The sequence below is a fragment of the Triplophysa rosa genome, linkage group LG25 (assembly GCF_024868665.1).
Source record: "Triplophysa rosa linkage group LG25, Trosa_1v2, whole genome shotgun sequence".
Lineage (NCBI taxonomy): Eukaryota > Metazoa > Chordata > Actinopteri > Cypriniformes > Nemacheilidae > Triplophysa > Triplophysa rosa.
The window spans coordinates 2583647-2603348 of record NC_079914.1 but is presented as its reverse complement, the minus strand read 5'-3'; the positions used below and the strand labels follow the sequence as shown (position 1 = coordinate 2603348).

Sequence of the window (19702 nt, the reverse complement as noted above, 5' to 3'; positions counted from 1 at the left end):
CTAAGTGGCCTACATTGGCTCATTCACCTTAGATATTAAACATACAATTTTTTACATCTTTTATCAAAAAATTAGTGTTTGTGAAGTTCTAGCTATTAAAGTTGATATGGCTGTATTATATATAGATAATGATGTATGAAGGAATTATAGCTCAACTGATTCTGATGTCACAATGTTGTTTTGTGTAGGCCCTAGTCGATAACTGATGAGAAGTAAAAGCTTGGCGTGCCACTACAAGGTCTATTGCTTTCTGTGCAGTAACACCGCCATCTGGTGGAAGTACAAACATACTGCACACTCAGTCACTGTTAAACGCTGCTGTCAAAGAAGCTGTACATTTTATATGCAAATATCTGCTTTGAATAAAATATTAACGAATTTTGTCAATGCTTACTATAAACTCTCAAAAAGTATGTGTTCATTATTAACACACTGTGTTATGCTTTTTACCACATTATGGCCCGGTTTCATAGACAAGGCTTAGCCTAAGCCAGGACTAGGCCTTAGTTAATTTTATTCAAATGCCTTAGAAAAAAATGTACTGGTGTGCATCTTGAGACAAAACAATGGCACTGACATATTTTAAGATATGACAGGGCGAGTTATTTTCAGTTAAGACAGATCAAAATTCATTTTAGACTGGAACTCTTAAGCCTTGTCTGTGAAACCGGGCTATGTGTCATTTTAACACATTATGGGGTGGTTTCCCAGACAAGGATTATCTTAAACCAGGACTAGGCCTTAGTTAAATTAGGATAATTAAGTTGTTTTAAAAAACATACTTTACAAAAAAAATATTACTGTGTGCATCTTGAGACAAAACAATCACAGTGATATATTTTAAGATATGTCAGTGCAAGTTGTTTTCGATCAAGGCATCTCTCACATTTAAATTAGTCTGAGACTAGGCTTAAACCCTGTCTGGGAAACTGCCCCCTTTGTGTTTAAATAGTGTATTAAATGAATAAAAGACAACTCATAAAATGAGTTGAAAGTAACTCAAAATTTTGTGTGTTGTCCTTAAGCAATATTTACATAATCTTCAGTTCTGCATATAGATGGAAGCAGACTTTTAAAACTACCTCTGGGTTATAAACTACTTAGTACTGTACACTACACAGAGAAATCCCTCTTATAACATGTTTGCTTTTAGCACTTTGGCACTTGCGAGAGCAATACAAAAACTGAAACACATAGGGTTCAGTATTTACAGTAGTAACATGATATTGAATATAATAAGTTACACGAGACCTTCATTCTTAAGACTTTTTAGCAAAAGAACTGGACAATCACATATGTGATGTTTGGACATTTATACTGCATGCTTTATCAGTCAATGTACATCTGACTCCTTTCCATTCATTTGAAAAAAACGTATCCAGATTTATTAAGATCACTTTGTAGGCTGCATGCCACTTCTCATCTCTGTTAATCACACATCAACAGGGCTGCTATCCCATAATTCAATTGTGTCTTTATTTTACCTAAAAACAAATGTTCCATGTGCGGACAATAGCATTCCAAATATTTTCCATTATAAATTTACTTACAGTAAATATACAATGATCATATTAATTTACATCACTTTGTTTTGTGGAAAAAATGCATTTGGATTAGTTGTGCAACAACAGGTTAAAGGCACAAGGAAAATGCAAAATGCATCGAACAAATAAACAAATGAAAGCACATTTTTAGAACTGTCGATACAATTACAAAGTCATGGTCTTTGCTGGTTGAAATAAGCAATGGTGGCTACAGTATACATGGGATTCAGAACATTGACGTTAATAACTTCCCTGAGTGTTCTCGTGATTCATGAAAAAAAAGTACATCATCAGCATACACAGTCTGTGCTGTGAATCTTTTTATGAATGAGCAGCTCATAATTAAAACAAATATTGATTCCGATCAAGATGTAGATCTCACCAAAACAAAAAAATCTTGCAATCATTTATTTACCTTCATGTCGATCAAAAACTGTACTTGACTCTTTTTTTCCTGTGGAACACCAAATAAGATATTTTGAGAAATGTGGTTTTGTCTCTATACAATGGAAGTCAAGGGGGCTAATGTTGTGTTGTTACCAACGTTTTTTAAAAAAAACTTATTTTGTGTTCTGCAGTCATACAGGTTTGAAATGACATGAGGGTGAATACATTTTTGGGTGAACAATCACATTAGAAGCACTACAACTTACTACACTTAGCTCTGGTTACTGTCTATAACCGCTGACTGTCTGAATTGTGCATCGCTCTGGAACCAAATCCTTTCCACTTCTTCTTTCCCTAGTTCCCAAAGCCGGCAGAGGTGCAGGAGGCCGGTCTTTGCTGTGGTCATCAAATACTCCTCATTCTCTGGCTGCTGTGTGACCGTGTACCGTGCCAGAACCAAAGACTGACAGAAGCGACACAGAACCAGCAAATAGAGACAGTCTCTTTCTGCTTCGTTGAGACGAAAAACACTCTCCCATCCCGCCAACACCGGCCCTCCGACATTTATCGGATCGGGGTTCTCGATCATCATGTACATGATAGAGATGGCCAGCTCAAATATGAAATACCCTCTGCTCATATCTCCAAAATCAAGAATGCCAGACATCTTGTACTTCGAAGGTCCGTCGGGTTCCATCAAGAGATTGTGGTCGTTGAGGTCTCCGTGGTTAATGCCTGCGATGGGAAAATGAAAGGAATACAAATTCAAGATCTTTTTTATATAAATACGAAGAAATGTTAAGGTGTCAGGCTCTAAAACGTACAACATCTGATAGCTTTAAATAAAACTGAAATCATCGTTCACTAATAAACTTCACACAATGCAACATTTCTGTATTTAAAAGTATACTTTAATTGAGTTATAGTGCTTTTTAAAGCTTGACAGCCTTTCCTTTAAATTGTTGTCATTAAGTTTGCATTAACTCTGGAGTGTGTATATCAAAATAAATAATAAGTAAATCAAAAGTCGTACACTTGCGAAACAATGACAGTTTGGGTACGACTTGGGTGTCGTACTGCTCCAAAACGGCTTTAATAATCTTATGTGCAGGATTCCCGTCCATCACATAAAGATACTGATTCAAGAGCGGAATACTGGATAGACTCCATATAAACCCTTCTCTCTGAAGACAACTAATGTTTGGGTGCTCCATCTACACAAAAACAACAAACAATTATCATATACACATAAAAATCCTTATATGAGCAAGAAATGACTAGTTCACGTAAAATTGATGACGTATGTCAATGTTAGAATCTACAGTGTGTATACATTTTCATTGTAATGCACACTATATTGAAATTAAATATTGTAAATACTTCGAAATACTCAACATTTTTCAACATCCATATCACAATATGGTTTGCAATAACAGAGCATTCTTTTCCAAAAAGGATATCAAACATGCTGATTATATAATGTTCAGTTTAATGTACATTTGTGGTAAACTATCATTTGAAATGAAGGTCTGTACCTGCAGTAGAATTGTATCCAATGTAGCTGCCATCTTCCCAACCTCATACAAAATCTGGGGACTGGGGGTGACTTTGGCTATTGTAGTTCCAGGCAGGTAGGTGAGCAATCGCACCAAATATTTCTGCTTGCCAAAACCACAATCTGTCAAAATGTTTTCGGTTAAGAACCAAAAAAATATACTGTAAATGACAAAACATACAATGCCTTGTTACTTTTTTTACAGTAATTGACAGGTTTGCTCTTACCAAATTCCTTCAGGCTCATGAGCTCACCCGTCAGGGTGGGCAGAGCCGTTTGAGCTGGAAGGCCGTTCTGATGTAAGAAATTCATAGAGTGAGTTTGTAGATGCATCAGAGTGACGTTCTGACTGTCTGTTGAGTTCATAACCTTCAGCACGTACTCTCCACCTTCACTGGAGTCCACATAAAAGTTCTGGTCATCATAACTGGGCAACGGGCGAATAACAGATGCGTTCAGACCATACAGCCTACGGATTACCTCTGTGACCTGGGAATGGCTGAGGTTTGGCTTTGATTCTTTGGCTAACATGGCTGAGGAGAAAAACACAACCTTACTTTTGCCTTTAATGATAAGACGAACAATACATTTATTAAGAATTTATCATGCATATTGTTGAGAGAGCAAAAGTGTGCTTTGTGTTTTAAAGTAGTACATTGTTTTGTTCATGGAGCAGAAGAAACGGAAAAAATACACTTGACTGATTTTTTCTAAAAACCTAAATCTAAAAGGCATGAAAATTGTTTTATAGATGATAATAAAATACTGCCCAGAAGTTTAGGATCATTTGAGTGAAACCTTTAACAAACCTTTTGATCGGAAGGCATTTCCCAAAATGACTCAAATGGATTTTGTAGACAAATATACTGTGCAAAATATTTGTTAAATTAACAAAACTAACATTTTATTTAAAGGCGTGATATGGCGCGAACACGTGTTTTTATGTGTCTTTGGTGTGTTATAAGTTGCCCATGCATGTATTAGACACTTAAAATTGCACAAATTAAAGTGTCGGAACCATAGACTATAAAATATGGACGTAGTGTCCATGACGTCACCCGTAGGTGTGTGAAGAGTAAAAATAAAGCCTAAAGTAGGCGGAGCCGGTCGTCGCCATCTTGGCATGGCGTGTCAGTAATCAAAAATGGGCAAAGAGGCAGGATGGAGGGGGTGGAGCTGACGTGCCTGGTTGCTGAAACAAACCACGCCGCCAAGCTCGACGTATTGGCGGTTGACATTTAAACGTTTACAGCGGTTAACAGCTTACTCTAGACGTAAATTACCTGAAACTACACAAAAAATGTGCATGTGACAGCTAAATGGACACCTGTCACTCAAGTGGCCACGCCCTTAATTATGCAGAATAATTTTAAGGCTTAATATAGTCTAAACGGATGAGTTATAAAAAAATTCACCCCCCTCAGTTGTCATGAAGGGCAAGATTACCTATATTGACCAAAATATTTTTTTGTAACAGGCTGTAAACATGTTTTATTTGTGCTGTAATGTTGGCCATTTTAACATGGGGCTCAATGAGATTCTGCTCTGTTTTGGAGCCAGCCTCTAGCGGCCAGTCGATGAATTGCAGTTTTAGTCACTTCCGTGTTGGTTTCACAAGAGAGACCGGAAGATTGCCCCTTGGTCGGAACAAAAGTACGGGATTACTTTTGTGTCAATAAAAATGAACGCAAACTTAAAAAAACGAACAAAAACATACAATGAGAAAGAAAAAAAACACTTTGATAATGAAAACAATAAACTCGATTGCAAGAATGTGACATGATTTTCAAATAAACTGCTATTTTTCTTAACACATTTCTAAATTTCGTTTTTGCAAATAATAGTTTTGAATTCACTGCTAGATTTTTCATTTGTGCTTTTCAAGTTTTCGTTTACGCTTCTCAAGTTTTCGTTTGCCTCTCTGGCACATTACTCACGTGTAGGCGGGACTTATGGCCACTTTACGCTGATTGGCTAGTGAGTTTTTGTTTGTTAGCTCCCTGACAAGGAAGTCAATACTGAAGACAGTACAGTGCAATGAATTTTAGAGAACGATCTGTTATCTTTATTGTTTGCACTTAAAACTACTTTCTTATTTACTTAGTATCAGTGTTGGGCAAGTTACTCTGAAAAAGTAATTAACTACTAGTTACCAATTACATATTCAACAGTGTAATTAGATTACTGTACAAATTACTCTCTCCGAAAAGTATTTAATTACTTATTACTAATTACTTTCTATGTCCTACATCAACCTTGATTAGTTAAGTGATTCAAGGATAGACATGAAACGGCTCTTTAATTCACTCAAATAAATAATATAAATTAGAGTATCCCCTTACTTTACTTTTTCAAAGGAAAAGTAATTTAATTACAGTAACTAATTACTTAGTAACTAGTTACACCCAACACTGCTTAGTATATTAGTAATTGGTATTTGAAGTTGGTAAGTCATGCGCGGTGTGGATCCAAGCATCTTCCTCATCATCGTCCTCCTCACCCTCAGGTAAATGAATGTAATACGCCTTTACCACACTTGCGCGTTCGCAAAGCGGAAGCTGTAAGTAGTAACCTAAAAAAACTTCCGCCTTTGTTGTTGCGTTCCTAAATGTTTGAATAGTTCGACAAAACAACCCTATATCAGTTTTCATTCTTTTCCAACTGATGAAGAAACGAAGAAAAGGTGGATTCATGCTATTCGGCGGGATGAAGGCAAAACTTTTACTGTTTTGAAAGGGAGTACATACGTATTCGGGCAACACATCACAGAATCTGACTACTCATCAACAGCCGAGCGTAAATGCCTGAAACGTGGAGTTATACCGTCCAGATTCGAATGGAACAACTGGGGGAGAATTCAAATATGGGCAAACAAAAAAGAAATATGCCTTAATGTACCTGTCACGGTCACATGTGGAGAAGAACCCAATTGCAGGCAGGCAGTGATGAAGGGGTTAACAAACAAAACTTTAATAACAAATGAAACACCCACGAGGGGAAAAAACTAAACAGAGGCCAATACAATAAAACCAAAACTTCCCACGAGGGGGCAAGACAAAACAAGGTCTAAATAATAAGAATAATATAAACAACAAATACAAACACTAGACGGGGAGCAGGAGCAGCAACAGGAACAAGGCAAGAGACTGGGTAAGAACAGCAAGCAAGAACAGGGTACAAGAACACTCTGCCACAAGACCAAGAAAACCATGACAAGATAAGGCAGAGTCGTGACAGAAGACCCCCCTTTAATGAGCAAGGGGTATACTTACAAGACAAGACCGACTGGGTGACAGACAAAACAAGGCAAAACAATGAAAACAAAATCAAGGGCAAGCATGACAGGACAACAACAGGATTAGGGTAGGACATCAAAAATAATAAACATGGGAGGGGGGTGGGACAAGACAAGGGTTCATAAGGGGAAGTCCAAAGGGGGGAGTCCAAAGGGGTTGGGACATGGGGGAATAGTCTTAGCCCCTGGGGGCGCTCGCGTGGGTGGAGTCCCCAGAGGCTTGGTTGTGGCCGACTTGGTTGTCGGCCGGCTGGACAGGGCTTGACGCCGGCTGGAAGGCCGGCTGGAAGACCGGCTGCTGCACCGGCTGGAACGCTGGCGGGGACGCCGGTTGCACCGGACTGGACGCCGGTTGCACCGGGCTGGATTCCGGACTTGACCCCGGCTGCACCGGGCTGGATCCCTGCTGCATGGGGCTGGGCGCATGACTGGACATTGGGCAGGATCCCAGACTGGACACCGGACTGGACGCCGGCTGCACCGGACTGGGCGCCGGTTGGATCACCGGCTGGGACGCCGGTTGGATCACCGGCTGCACTGGACATCAGACTGGACACTGGACTGGACACCGGCTGCACCGGACTGGACACCGGCTGCACCGGACTGGACACTGGAGTGGACACCGGCTGGGATGCCGGCTGCACCGGCTGGGCTGGATCCCGCGCCCCCCTCCATTGCCGCTTCTTCTTCAACCGGACTACATGGCCAGTAGCCGGTTGCGAGGTAGCGGCGGGGGGTGTGACTAGCTCCGCACCGGAGGAGTCCGCAGACATCTCCCAGGATGCCCTCCTTTGCCTCTTGCCTTGGAGGCCGGTAGGAGGTGCCAAATCTGCCCGCTTGCCGTGGAAGGAGCTGAATCCCCCAGGGTCACGGTGGCCAGGACGCAATCCTCCGGGACGGTAGCCAGTGGGTGGGATACCCAGTCTGGCACAGTGGGCCATGGTTCATCCCGGTTGACCACGTACCTGACCATGTCACCAAAGTACAGGGAACTCAGCATCCTCATCTCACTGGGCTTGAGGGGTTCGGTGAGACAGCCATTGAAAATTACGGTAAGTTCCTTCTTACCGAACCCCGTCTCTGCCGCCGCATCCAGGAAGGTGCGGGCAAACTCCCGTACCCCCCGATCCCCTTGGCAAAGTCCGGCCAATAAACGGGTCTGGCGGGCTCGCAGGGAACCATCCATACCTGCTGGGTTCGTAGATTGGCTCGTCCGTTCTGTCACGGTCACACGTGGAGAAGAACCCAATTGCAGGCAGGCAGTGATGAAGGGGTTAACAAACAAAACTTTAATAACAAATGAAACACCCACGAGGGGAAAAAACTAAACAGAGGCCAATACAATAAAACAAAAACTTCCCACGAGGGGGCAAGACAAAACAAGGTCAAAATAATAAGAATAATATAAACAACGAATACAAACACTAGACGGGGAGCAGGAGCAGAAACAGGAACAAGGCACGAGACTGGGTAAGAACAGCAAGCACGAACAGGGTACAAGAACACGTACAATGAATACAACGGACGAGCAACAAGACAATGAAACATGAGGACTATTTAAAGGGAACACAAACGAGGGATAATAACACAGGGCAGGTGAGGGTAATGAAACACGGCCGGGAAACAATACAGGAAACGAGAGGGGCGGGGCCAAGGACAAGACACGAGAAAACACATGGAATGTCAAAAAGATAAACACCCCATGGCTTTCTCACACTAAACCAAAGGCTTTGTCACGACTCTGCCACAAGACCAAGAAAACCATGACAAGATAAGGCAGAGTTGTGACAGTACCACCAATCAAACGTGTTATTTCTTTACTCAGTTTTTTTTTAAATGTACTAAGTTTACAGTTTAAATGGTACCAAAAAATGAAATGTGAAAAGTTGCATTTGATGTTGCAAAATTTGCTTTTGTAATGAATGTACATTTATAAGTACATATTTTATTACATGAGTTGTTTTAAATGTGCTTTAATAACAGATTTTATACAGATGTGTATGACTATTGAAAGGCATGTGACAATAAATAATAATTTTGCTACAATGTCTCATTCATTTGTACATCATCAGCATACATTTTAATAGTGTATATTTATAACAAATACAAGATGTAAACACAATATTAAACATTGGCAGAATCTTTAAAATAATAGTTGACCCAAAAATGACATTTATGCCATAATTTACTCACCATCATGCCATCCTCTAAACACATGAACTGGGGCTTAATGGCACTACAAAGCTCTAAATGGCAGTCGTGGCCTAATGGTTAGAGAGTCAGACTCGTGACCGAAAGGTTGCCAGTTCGATTCTCAAGGCCGGTGGGTAACGACAAGGCACCTTACCCCTACTTGCTCCCCGGGCGCTGCAGTGATAGCTGCCCACTGCTCCGGATGTATGTGTGTTCACGACTCTCTGGATGGGTTAAATGCAGAGGTCACATTTCGGGTATGGGTCACCATACCTGACAAATAGGTCACTTTTCACTAAATGGGTTTGGATGAAAAAATGAGGACATGTACACCTAGGATGGCATGTTGGTGAGTAAATCATAGCATAAATTGTTTTTTTAGGTCAATTATTCCTTTAGCAATAAACAATAACCATCTAGTCTAACACCTCTTAGAGGTAAGATACAAATTCATGTGTATATTAAAGAAAAACAAGTCATAACTTTTTGGCTTCCTCACGAGTAAATGATCCACTGCTTCAGGGTGGATTCCCTGTTAAAAAAATAATTATTGAGATCATTTTTATAAAGTTAAAAAGCTTCTTTTTATGCTTACAGGTCAAACTTATGCCCATGGGCAATAAAAACAAAGGACAACACAGGTTGTCATAATTCATGCATGAAGTAGTTAAAAGCTACTTATTATACCTGAGTCCTGTGCCAAGTCTGTAGAGCGCTTGTGCTGGGTATAGTGGGTGGCACCGTCTTAAGTTTCATCGTGCTATAGTGTGCACTCTGAAACAGCAAGCCAACCAAATGGTTCCATAGTTCTTTCCCAGCCACACAGGAACAGCAGAAAGTGCTGATGACAGGAGGATTTTCGTCGACTTTAAATGAAATCTAAATAAACAAAATCACATTATGAACATTATGTACCATTTAGAAATACAATATAAACGTAAAATGAACTGACTGCAATGGCAGTCCTTTATTTTTATTATTTAACCCTTTTCAAACAAACTGCAACCGCAGTTTAACATGCTACAACTATATCACAACACAGTATCACATTAAAATAAAAGGCAACGTTATTGTTTGCATCTTTGTACAGTAAGTTTTATATGTTACGCATTTTCGTCTAAAACAGTAATGGTTTAGCCAGCTAGGTAGCATGTAAGCTAATACGACAGAATAAACAAATGGTAAATTTTAACTTACCTTCATAATTAAAGATGTAATTTTCATAGAATTTATATCCCTTCTCAAGTTTGGATACCTTCGTCTGTGAATGATTTTCCACAATCTTATGAACGTCGTTGATTTGAAAAAGATACCGCAGTGATGTTGTAAACTTCAGTGAGTCCATTGCTCCCAGAAAGCGGAAAACGATTTACGCTTCTACTCACCACCGGAAGTGACGACAGGCTGACCGTGATAAAGGCCTATTCAGATAATACAGAAAATCGCTAAAAGTTTTATTCCTGTACAGTAGCAATTCTGTCTTTACTTAGGTGGTTCATTGTGTGCTTTATATTTTTGTCAGGTATTATTTTATGACTATTAAGATTATTTTCTTAAAAAGGAACGAACAACTTGCATTATAACATCCAATAAAGACACATTACAGATTATTGGGTTGTGAGAAATTAAAGTGGTAAATGAAAACATTGCTGCATAGTTACTGTACAGAGATTAAAACTTTTAGCGATTTTATTATCTCGGTTACATAAATGTACCTGAGGGTGACTTGTGTCCTGCTGAGGAGATGATGTCGCTCTTGCATAAAGTCTCCTTTTAAAGAATTAAGTCCACTTATAAATCAAGTAATGTATCTTTCTTTTTAAACTCATGGTAAATGTACAGTATTATACCCCTTTCTTTGCATTCACAGAAAATACACCTCATAAAACCGTACCAATACATTCAAATGACATTTATGTTTTTTAAACGCTACAACAAAACACATTCATAAGGTGACACAATTAGAGGCCTTTAGAATGTTTTATTAATTTAGTCTGCCTCTTGCAAACAACAATTTCATTCTGAATTTACACACCTACATAAAACAGGTTTAAGAAAAGTAGAAGAGAGACTTCTTAAAATATAAACAAACATTTAAATATAGAAAACTACACATAAAATGCCACCACGATTATAATATAATTTATAAATATAAACTGGAAGCATAACTCCTCAAATAATCATCAAAACTCACTAGGCATCTCGTTTTCCTGATATCATTGTAATTATAAATTATAGACTGCTGTCTTGACGGCCTCTAAACCAACCTAAAGTTGCATGTGAATATGGCTAGCTATCTTGTATTTAATCGACGTTGGCTTGTTGTTACAGCTTGTGATAGAGCCTGGAAGCATGTCCCACTTTTAAGTGCGTGAATGTTGGTAACCCTGCTAATATACTAACAAAATAAGAAAGTAATTTAAGTACAAACCCTAAAACAATACAATACAATACAGAAAACCGCAAGCAGGTTGCTCGCTAATCCGGGCTCTCGCTAAATCCTTGGTATTTCGAGTCTGACGTCATCACGCAACAGTGTTTTTTTGGCGATTTTAACAATCATAGGCACTGTCTTCAGTATCGACTTCCTAGTCAAGCAGCTGTCAATCCAAATCTCACTAACCAATGAGAGTAAAGTGGCCATAAGTCCCGCCCACACGTGAGCTTTGTGCCAGAAAGGCGAACGAAAACTTGAGAAGCGTAAACGACAACTCGGAAAGCACAAATGAAAAATCTAGCAGCGAGTTCAAAACTATTATTTTCAAAAACGAAACTTAGAAAATTGTTAAGAAAAATAGCAGTTTATTTTAAAATCATGTCACATTCTTGCAATTGAGTTTATTGTTTTCATTATCAAACTGTTTATTTTTCTTTCTCATTGTATATTTTTGTTCGTTTTTTCATTTTTATTGACACAAAAGTAATCCCATACAAAAGATGCGTTCTATCTAAAAGCGAATGCACACCCAGACCTGCCTGAAACGCCTCCATCAAATATCACCAATTTATTTTAAAAACTACAAAATTATTTTAATTAATTATTTGATGGATAAGTTGGACCAAATTGTTACTTCCTTATTCATTTACATTACTACTACTACTACTAATAAGTAGTAGTAGTAGTAGTAGTAGTAGTAGTATTAAAGAAAGGGTTGGTGTTTATGAATTCATATACACATTTGTACAGTAGGCTATATCAGAAAGAAATATATGTACATCACAATATTCTGTACACCCCCCCCCCCCCCAACATTTCAATCTTGTGTAGCATATCTTATCCAAAGCATGACATGATTTATTATGACTGCCTGCAATGTGCTCATTTAGATTCCTAAACACTTTAAAAGGTTACACAAACTTTTTTAAACTTTTACTTTAACAAATCAAGCATGCAGTCATGTGCAAGATACATTATGATTCCAGTTGTCCTGGAAGTATTGCAAGGTAAATGATTGATTAAATTGTTTATAAAAGTGTTGTTGAACTCCTGTTCCTCTGATGAACATTCATTCGACACGAACCGCGTACAGTCAGTGCATGTAATAAGAAATAATAGTAATAAATAACGGACCGGTAAAAGAGTTAAGTGCATTTATACCTGGCAGAGGAATATTTCTCGGCTGGTCGCAAGACATTTTGTTGGAAGTCGTACTGCACTGAATATGCCAAAACTGAAAATCAAATCATATAGCAGTGCTTTTATTATAAATGGAGGAAAAAGCAACCATCACGCGACGGAAGTCCCGCCTTCTAGTAAAAAGAGCCAATCGTCAATTGTTAAGGCCTGACGATTCTCTGGGGGGAGGAGCTCTGCGCGAAACATGACACGACACAAACACGGGCCCTGACACAAACACGGGCCCTGACACAAACACGAGCCCTGTTCCAAACGGCGCACTCCGGTCTTGTGGACCTCCTCCGAGTCCACACTTGATGACGTCAGGAAGTGCAGACCTATAGGGCACTAGGTACGAGTCCACAAGGGTACATGGGATGCATTTCGGGACAAACTTGAGGTCATCACGCCGGAAAGAGCAAGCGGTGCTTTCTAATCACTCTAGTGTTGATATGCCACCCGAGCATTATGCAATAGATACTTATGTTTGTAATGCATTCAATTGTCATGACGTCATGAATGTATATTTATTCATTTGTTTACACTACACTTAATGTGCATAATGTGTTCTTAATATGCATATATGTTGATATTTAATATTTCTCTATAATACAGAAGCTGTGTTGTTCAGCCTTACAGAGCCCAGAGCAGGGGCGTAGCCAGAACTTTTTTTAGCGGTGGCCAGGTAAGACCCAGTGATTTTATTAGGGTGACCAAAAAATCCTTACAGACAGAAATTCTTTAACTTCTACTGTAATTTACACCAATTCGTCATTACACATAGTTTGTTGGTCAAAAACATACACAAAGAACGTAAAGTAAACAATTTGTTTGCAAGCTTTCATGTGCTAACATTATTTTAAAATAATTTGCTAGCTATCATTTGCAGTAAGTTAGCATTTTTTGTAGAAAATAAACATCGCAGTACCCCAACTTAAACCTTCGCGAAAATGTAATTAATGAATGAAATCCAGTTAAACAAGGCTGATTTTACTGACCTGCTCCTTTATGGGATTCCTTTTGTGCCAATAAGAATGAACGCAAACTTTTAAAAAACGAACAAAAATATACAATGAGAAAGAAAAAAACACTTTGATAATGAAAACAATAAACTCAGTTGCAAGAATGTGACATGATTTCTTAACAATTTTCTAAGTTTCGTTTTTGCAAATAATAGTTTTGAATTCCCTGCTAGATTTTTCATTTGCGCTTTCCGAGTTTTCGTTTACGCTTCTCAATTTTTCGTTCGCCTTTCTGGCACATTACTCACGTGTGGGCGGGATTTATGGCCACTTTACTCTCATTGGTTAGTGAGATTTGGATTGACAGCTCCCTGACCAGGAAGTCGAAACTGAAGACAGTGCAGCGGATTAGAGAGCAATCTGCTTGCGGTTTTCTGTATAGTATTGTTTTAGTGTTTGTACTTAAATTACTTTCTTATTTTGTTAGTATATTAGCAGGGTTGCCAACTTTCACGCACTTAAAAGTAGGACACGCTTCCAGGCTCTATCACGCCGTAACAACAAGCCAACGTCGAGTAAAGACAGGATAGATAGCCATATTCACATGCAACTTTACGTGGGTTTAGAGGCCGTCAAGACAGCAGTCTATAATTTATAATTACAATGATATCAGGAAAACGAGATGCCTAGTGAGTTTTGAGGAGATATACAATAAAGTGTTATGCTTCCAGTTCATATTTCTAATTTATATTATAATCGTGGTGGCATTTTATGTATTGTTTCTATCTTTAAATGTTTGTTTATAGTTTAAGAAGTCTCTCTTCTGCTTTTCTTTAACCTGTTTTATGTAGGTGTGTAAATACATAATGAAATTGATGTTTGCAAGAGGCAGACTAAATGAATAAAACATTCTAAAGGCCTCTAATTATGTCACCTTATGAATTTGTTTTGTTGTAGCGTTTAAAAAACATAAATGTCATTTGAATGTATTGGTAGTGTTTTATGAGGTGTACATCCTGTGAATGTAAAGAAAGGGGTATAATACTGTACATTCACCATGAGTTTAAAAAGAAAGATACAGTACTTGACTTATAAGTGGACTTAATTCTTAAAAAGGAGACTGTATGCAAGACAGCTCAGCTGGACACAAGTCACCCTCAGGTACATTTATGTAACCGAGATAATAAAATCGCTAAAAGTTTTAATCTCTGTACAGTAACTATGCAGCAATGTTTTCATTTACCACTTTAATTTCTCACAACCCAATAATCTGTAACATGTCTTTATTGGATGTTATAATGCAAGTTGTTCGTTCCTTTTTAAGAAAATAATCTTACAGTCCATAAAATAATACCTGACAGAAAGTATAAAGCACACAATGAACGAGCTAAGTAAAGACAGAATTGCTACTGTACAGGAATACAACTTTTAGCGATTTTCTTTATTATCTGAATTACATTCATTTACCTGAGGATGAGGAGGACGCTTGGATCCACACCGCGCATGATTTACCAACTTCAAATGCCAATTACTAATATACTAACTAAATAAGAAAGTAGTTTTAAGTACAAACAATAGAGATAACAGCATGCAGATCGTTCTCTAAGATTCGTTGCACTGTACTGTCTTCAGTATCGACTTCCTTGTCAGGGAGCTGTCAATCAAAAACTCACTAGCCAATCAGCGTAAAGCGGCCGTAAGTCCTGCCTACACGTGAGTAATGTGCCAGTAAGGCGAACGAAAAATTGCGAAGCGTAAATGAAAACTCGGAAAGCGCAAATGAAAAATCTAGCAGCGAATTCAAAACTATTATTTGCAAAAATGAAACTTAGAAAATTGTTAAGAAATGTCACATTCTTGCAACTGAGTTTATTGTTTTCATTATCAAAGTGTTTTTTTTCTTTCTCATTGTATATTTTTGTTCGTTTTTTAAAAGTTTGCGTTCATTCTTATTGGCACAAAAGGAATCCCATACTCCTTCTGCTGGCGATGAACTTCAATGGTACACAGTACACTGTCACGAAGCAGTTAGCAGCTGTTCAGCTATAACGCCCAGACTGTTTGCGTCAGTGCGTCAGCATATGACATCATATTAACGCAAGAGTAATGTACTCGCGTTACTTTCAGTGCATACACTAAATGATCTGCGCAGCACTCCGTAAACTCCGACACACATCTTAAAGAGTAAGTAGCATGAGATCATGAAAATTACATTTCATGCAGTGTGTTATGTTGCCGTGTTTGAAAGTAAGCTGTCTGCCAAGTTGTAAGTCCGAAGATGAATAAATAACAAAGTTATTGGCTTGTAAAAATGGGAGTCGACTCTGAATCAAGCAAACAAGACATGAGCTAGTCCGAGTCTCTAAGCGCCTCGTATCTACGTCACTAGACAGTCCCCTTGCTACGTTTTGCTGGGACTGCCGCGAAAACTTCTCAAGTGACAACATTAAGTGCTTCCACCTTTAGTTTATGAAGGCGTGGTTTCTGTTATTCGATTTAAAGATCCGATCACACGTAGAGGTTTTTCCAGACGCTTTTGTTTTGCATAAATTTAAAGTAAGGTCACACAAAAATATGATATCATCATCAAGGAACCACAGCTTAAAAACCTTGGCTTCACTAGTCCGTCTTATTTCAACTACCAAAGGAAGAACTTCTGAGGGAACAATGGTTACAATTCATTTTTCAAACGATACCAAAGGAGTATAACCCCAGGGTTTTACTGTGCGCGCGTCATTTCACCGAAGATTGCTTCAATAATCTTGGCGCGTTCACTGCAGGATATGTGAAACAACTATCCTTGAAAGAGGGGGCAATACCAACCTTATTTGGACCTGTTAGCTCCACCGAATCACAACCTGTAAGTGTGACTATTTATTTTTGTCTTAACTTCAAGAAATATTTGTGTACCTTATGTCTGTGTTTAGCTAATGCGTATAACGCTATCATTAGCATTTACCGTTATTTATGGGGTATTACAGTTTGTTTATCTTGCTATTAACTCGGCTAATTTAATTGTCCAATCTATTAACTCTCAAAGTATTTATTTCAAAAACTGAGTCGAGTACTATCTGTATTGTAATAACATCTGAAGATACGAACACCGAACACTGTATGCCGTGTCAATTAGTCCAAGACACATGATGAACGCGTTTGACCAATCACAACAGACTACACCATCTGACCAATCACATGACACTAGGCTAGCGGATAGGAGGGGACTAGACGGATGAATCGCGGAACGAATCATTTGAGAGTCAGACAAGAAGTATGGTAAGAATAACTGCCTATTATTATGACATAATAGTGTTTTTACACCTTGTATGTACATAAACTTGTTGTTGGACACTCCATAAACCAAAGTAAGACCTTAAAAATCATATGCTACTTACACTTTAAAACTTATTCGCACAACAGAGGTGGCCAGATAGGTGGCCATCCATCATTCAGGGGTAGCCGTGGCCACCCGTGGCCACCCATGGCCACCATGTAGCTACGCCCCTGGCCAGAGACAACTAGATATACTGTAAATCTACAACAAAACATGGTTTATTACCTTAAGTAAGAAAATGCACTGCATTAAAATATTGTATTCTTGAATAGCTGGCTTAATAGAAAATAAATAAGCAATAATACGAATAAGTAACTAATTAATAAATTAAATAAAAAATGTATCCGTCATGTTTACGTATATGTCTGACATCCACGACACTCCTCCCATCCGTTCTGTGATTGGGCGCTCGCAAGGATTCCTGGGTAGGGATACTTCAGTGGAGTCTGCATCAATGCGGGCTTCGCCGAAGACCGCATCGAGGGCACAAAGGAGGCGTTCGCGAGCAGACTTCTGAGCACTAAAAAGACAAATGGGACACCCTACGGACTCGTAGACTTGGCGAGAACGCGCAATTTAAGTCCACGAGACCTCAAGTCCACATGAAGTGCGCCATTTGGGACAGGGCCACGGACGTTAAGAACACTTAAAAGTGAAAGTGGCCTGTCTGACATGATACCCATTTGGAATCGAATTTGCGATCTTCGGGTGATTTTAGCGCAATTTAAGCTAACTAATGGACTTGTGCCTAGTTCCACACATCTCGGATTCAGGACATTTTCCACTTCAAGCCAGCAAACATTGTTGTAATGCTTTAAATGTTTTAATATTACTAAATACTTTAAAAGTTACTAAATTCAGATGTTATGTCCAGGTTTGAAGTGGAAACTATTCTAATACCGAGTTGTCTGGAACGCAGCATTGGTACACCGTTCAACGCGCACCTGCATATTATTTATGAATAAAATACTGATAAAAACAACAATACATAATATGTATTGGATATAAATTTAACGTTGAATACATTATTTCTTATGAATTGACTTAAATAAATAAGAAAAATAAATAAATACATAATGTTGATGTACAAATATAAAATACATATAAATATATGAGATGTTAATACTAACAGTGCAAAAGTAATTCAGTAAATAAGAAAGAGCTGTCTTAGATAGCTAAAATTAATTTACATTGACTGTGCATTGACACATTAGTAATTGTTTTGAAGCACAATATTCAGGTAACAAGGTTATGGCATACACCAGCATGAGGACAGTTTTTTTCTTAGGTGAGTTGCTTGCAAATTGTGCAGCGTACACAGAAAAATACATAGAACTTAGCCTAAATTATGCATTGAACATATTTCAGCGGTTTAAAGCTCAAAAAGACACCTTTATTACTTTGATGTCCCTTTTCATGCTAACTGGTGTGTAGACAAATATTACTTTATATTATACACATCGCATTATGAATATAACACGAGTGACACAATACAAGGTTCCAAATTGGGGAGTAGTGGAGACAAAGCAAGTGTAGAAGACCAAAAACCACACAGGGCAACCAGCTCTTGTAGGTTTACTTTCTGCCAAAACACTAAATTCCAACTGGGTCATCATTATGCAATGACATTGATATAGGTTATAATACCCAGTGTCACAATTTTTAAATATAATAACTTTTGAAAAGTTGCAAAATGTTATGATGAATTGTAAATATAAGACAACAATTATCAATAAAAAAAGTATTTTTAGTAAATGTAACATAAGTGGCGGTAGTGTATGTAGGATTAAAAAGGCATTTGGAAGGCACTTAGGGCCCACACAATGAAATTAGAAGATGCAAAATAGATGTTTAATATCAAATATTGTTAACGTTTAATATTTTTAAAATAATTTTAATTAAAAGATTAGTTGTGAAGCATGTGAGCTTCAAAGTGAGCCTACATTGTAACTACAGAAATAGAGGTCTTTTTTAAATACTTGAGTATAAAATTTATATATTTTTCTTCTAACATTGTAAGTTATATTGTGATATGACGTATATTACGTATGTTTACATTATATAATAACTTAAAATAAAATGTATTTTTTTAATATATGGTGTTTAGTGAAGGTCATTTATTTGTTGATGGATTATAACATTTTATATTTTGTAATCATTTTTGTTATATATTGATTAGTTATTTTATTCTTATTATTCATGCTGTTATTTAGATTTGCTTAATGATACTTGAGTATCATTTATTGCTATGTCGTGTTATTTCTGGGAAAATTTTGGAAATGAGTGCACCCAAAAGCATCAAAATTTTATAGCTGACAAAAAACACACTGCTCAGAATTTATACCGAAATGTTTTTTTAAACGTTGACATTTGTTCCAGCACACACAGATGAGGGAGTGGGAGAGAGGTCTCAAAGGCTTGAGTAGGAAATGAGTTGGCGTAAAGCGGCACGATATTTCTGAATATGCAGCGGAAGACATTGTCAGTGGCGTGCGTGCTGGAGCCAAAAGCGAAAGAGTAACTCTGTATGTCAAAGGGAAATGTATATTTTTCAGAGGCGCTCATCTGCCTCAGCATCCTGTGGTTGCCTGTGAGGTTCACAGCAGGCCATTAATGCTTGTCATTTTACATTTATGCATATGCCTGCGGCTGTTTTCCAAAGCGAATTGCAGGGCATTTAGGGTACATTCGATCGGTATTCATGTTCTCTGGGAATAAAACCCATGACCTTTGCGCTGCTAACACAATGCTCTGTAACTTATATGAATTTGAAAAGGAGAAAGATATAGACTTAGACTTAAACTTAGAATGAGGTACAG

The 19702-nt window shown here is 38.1% G+C and overlaps 2 protein-coding genes and 1 long non-coding RNA gene across 3 annotated transcripts; 1 reads left to right on the top strand and 2 right to left on the bottom strand.

Annotated features, from left to right (window-relative positions):
* Positions 1-1392: 1392 nt before the first annotated feature.
* On the bottom strand, positions 1393-12746 carry hykk.2 (hydroxylysine kinase, tandem duplicate 2). Its single transcript, XM_057326249.1, has 5 exons — positions 12573-12746; positions 3714-4019; positions 3467-3609; positions 2965-3145; positions 1393-2666 (listed from the first exon to the last, which is right to left on the bottom strand). The coding sequence occupies exons 1-5, from the start codon at positions 12607-12609 to the stop codon at positions 2203-2205; spliced, it is 1131 nt and encodes a 376-aa protein (XP_057182232.1). The 5' UTR covers positions 12610-12746; the 3' UTR covers positions 1393-2202.
* LOC130549094 (uncharacterized) lies at positions 6500-10283 on the bottom strand. Its single transcript, XM_057326248.1, has 3 exons — positions 10172-10283; positions 9662-9853; positions 6500-9506 (listed from the first exon to the last, which is right to left on the bottom strand). The coding sequence occupies exon 3, from the start codon at positions 7720-7722 to the stop codon at positions 6553-6555; it is 1170 nt and encodes a 389-aa protein (XP_057182231.1). The 5' UTR covers positions 7723-9506; positions 9662-9853; positions 10172-10283; the 3' UTR covers positions 6500-6552.
* An 81-nt stretch (positions 12747-12827) lies between the features above and the next one.
* Positions 12828-17959, top strand: LOC130549097 (uncharacterized). The gene is made up of 3 exons (XR_008962139.1): positions 12828-12942; positions 13206-13275; positions 16333-17959. It is a non-coding gene; the product is annotated as an uncharacterized LOC130549097 (long non-coding RNA).
* The last annotated feature ends 1743 nt before the right edge of the window (positions 17960-19702 follow it).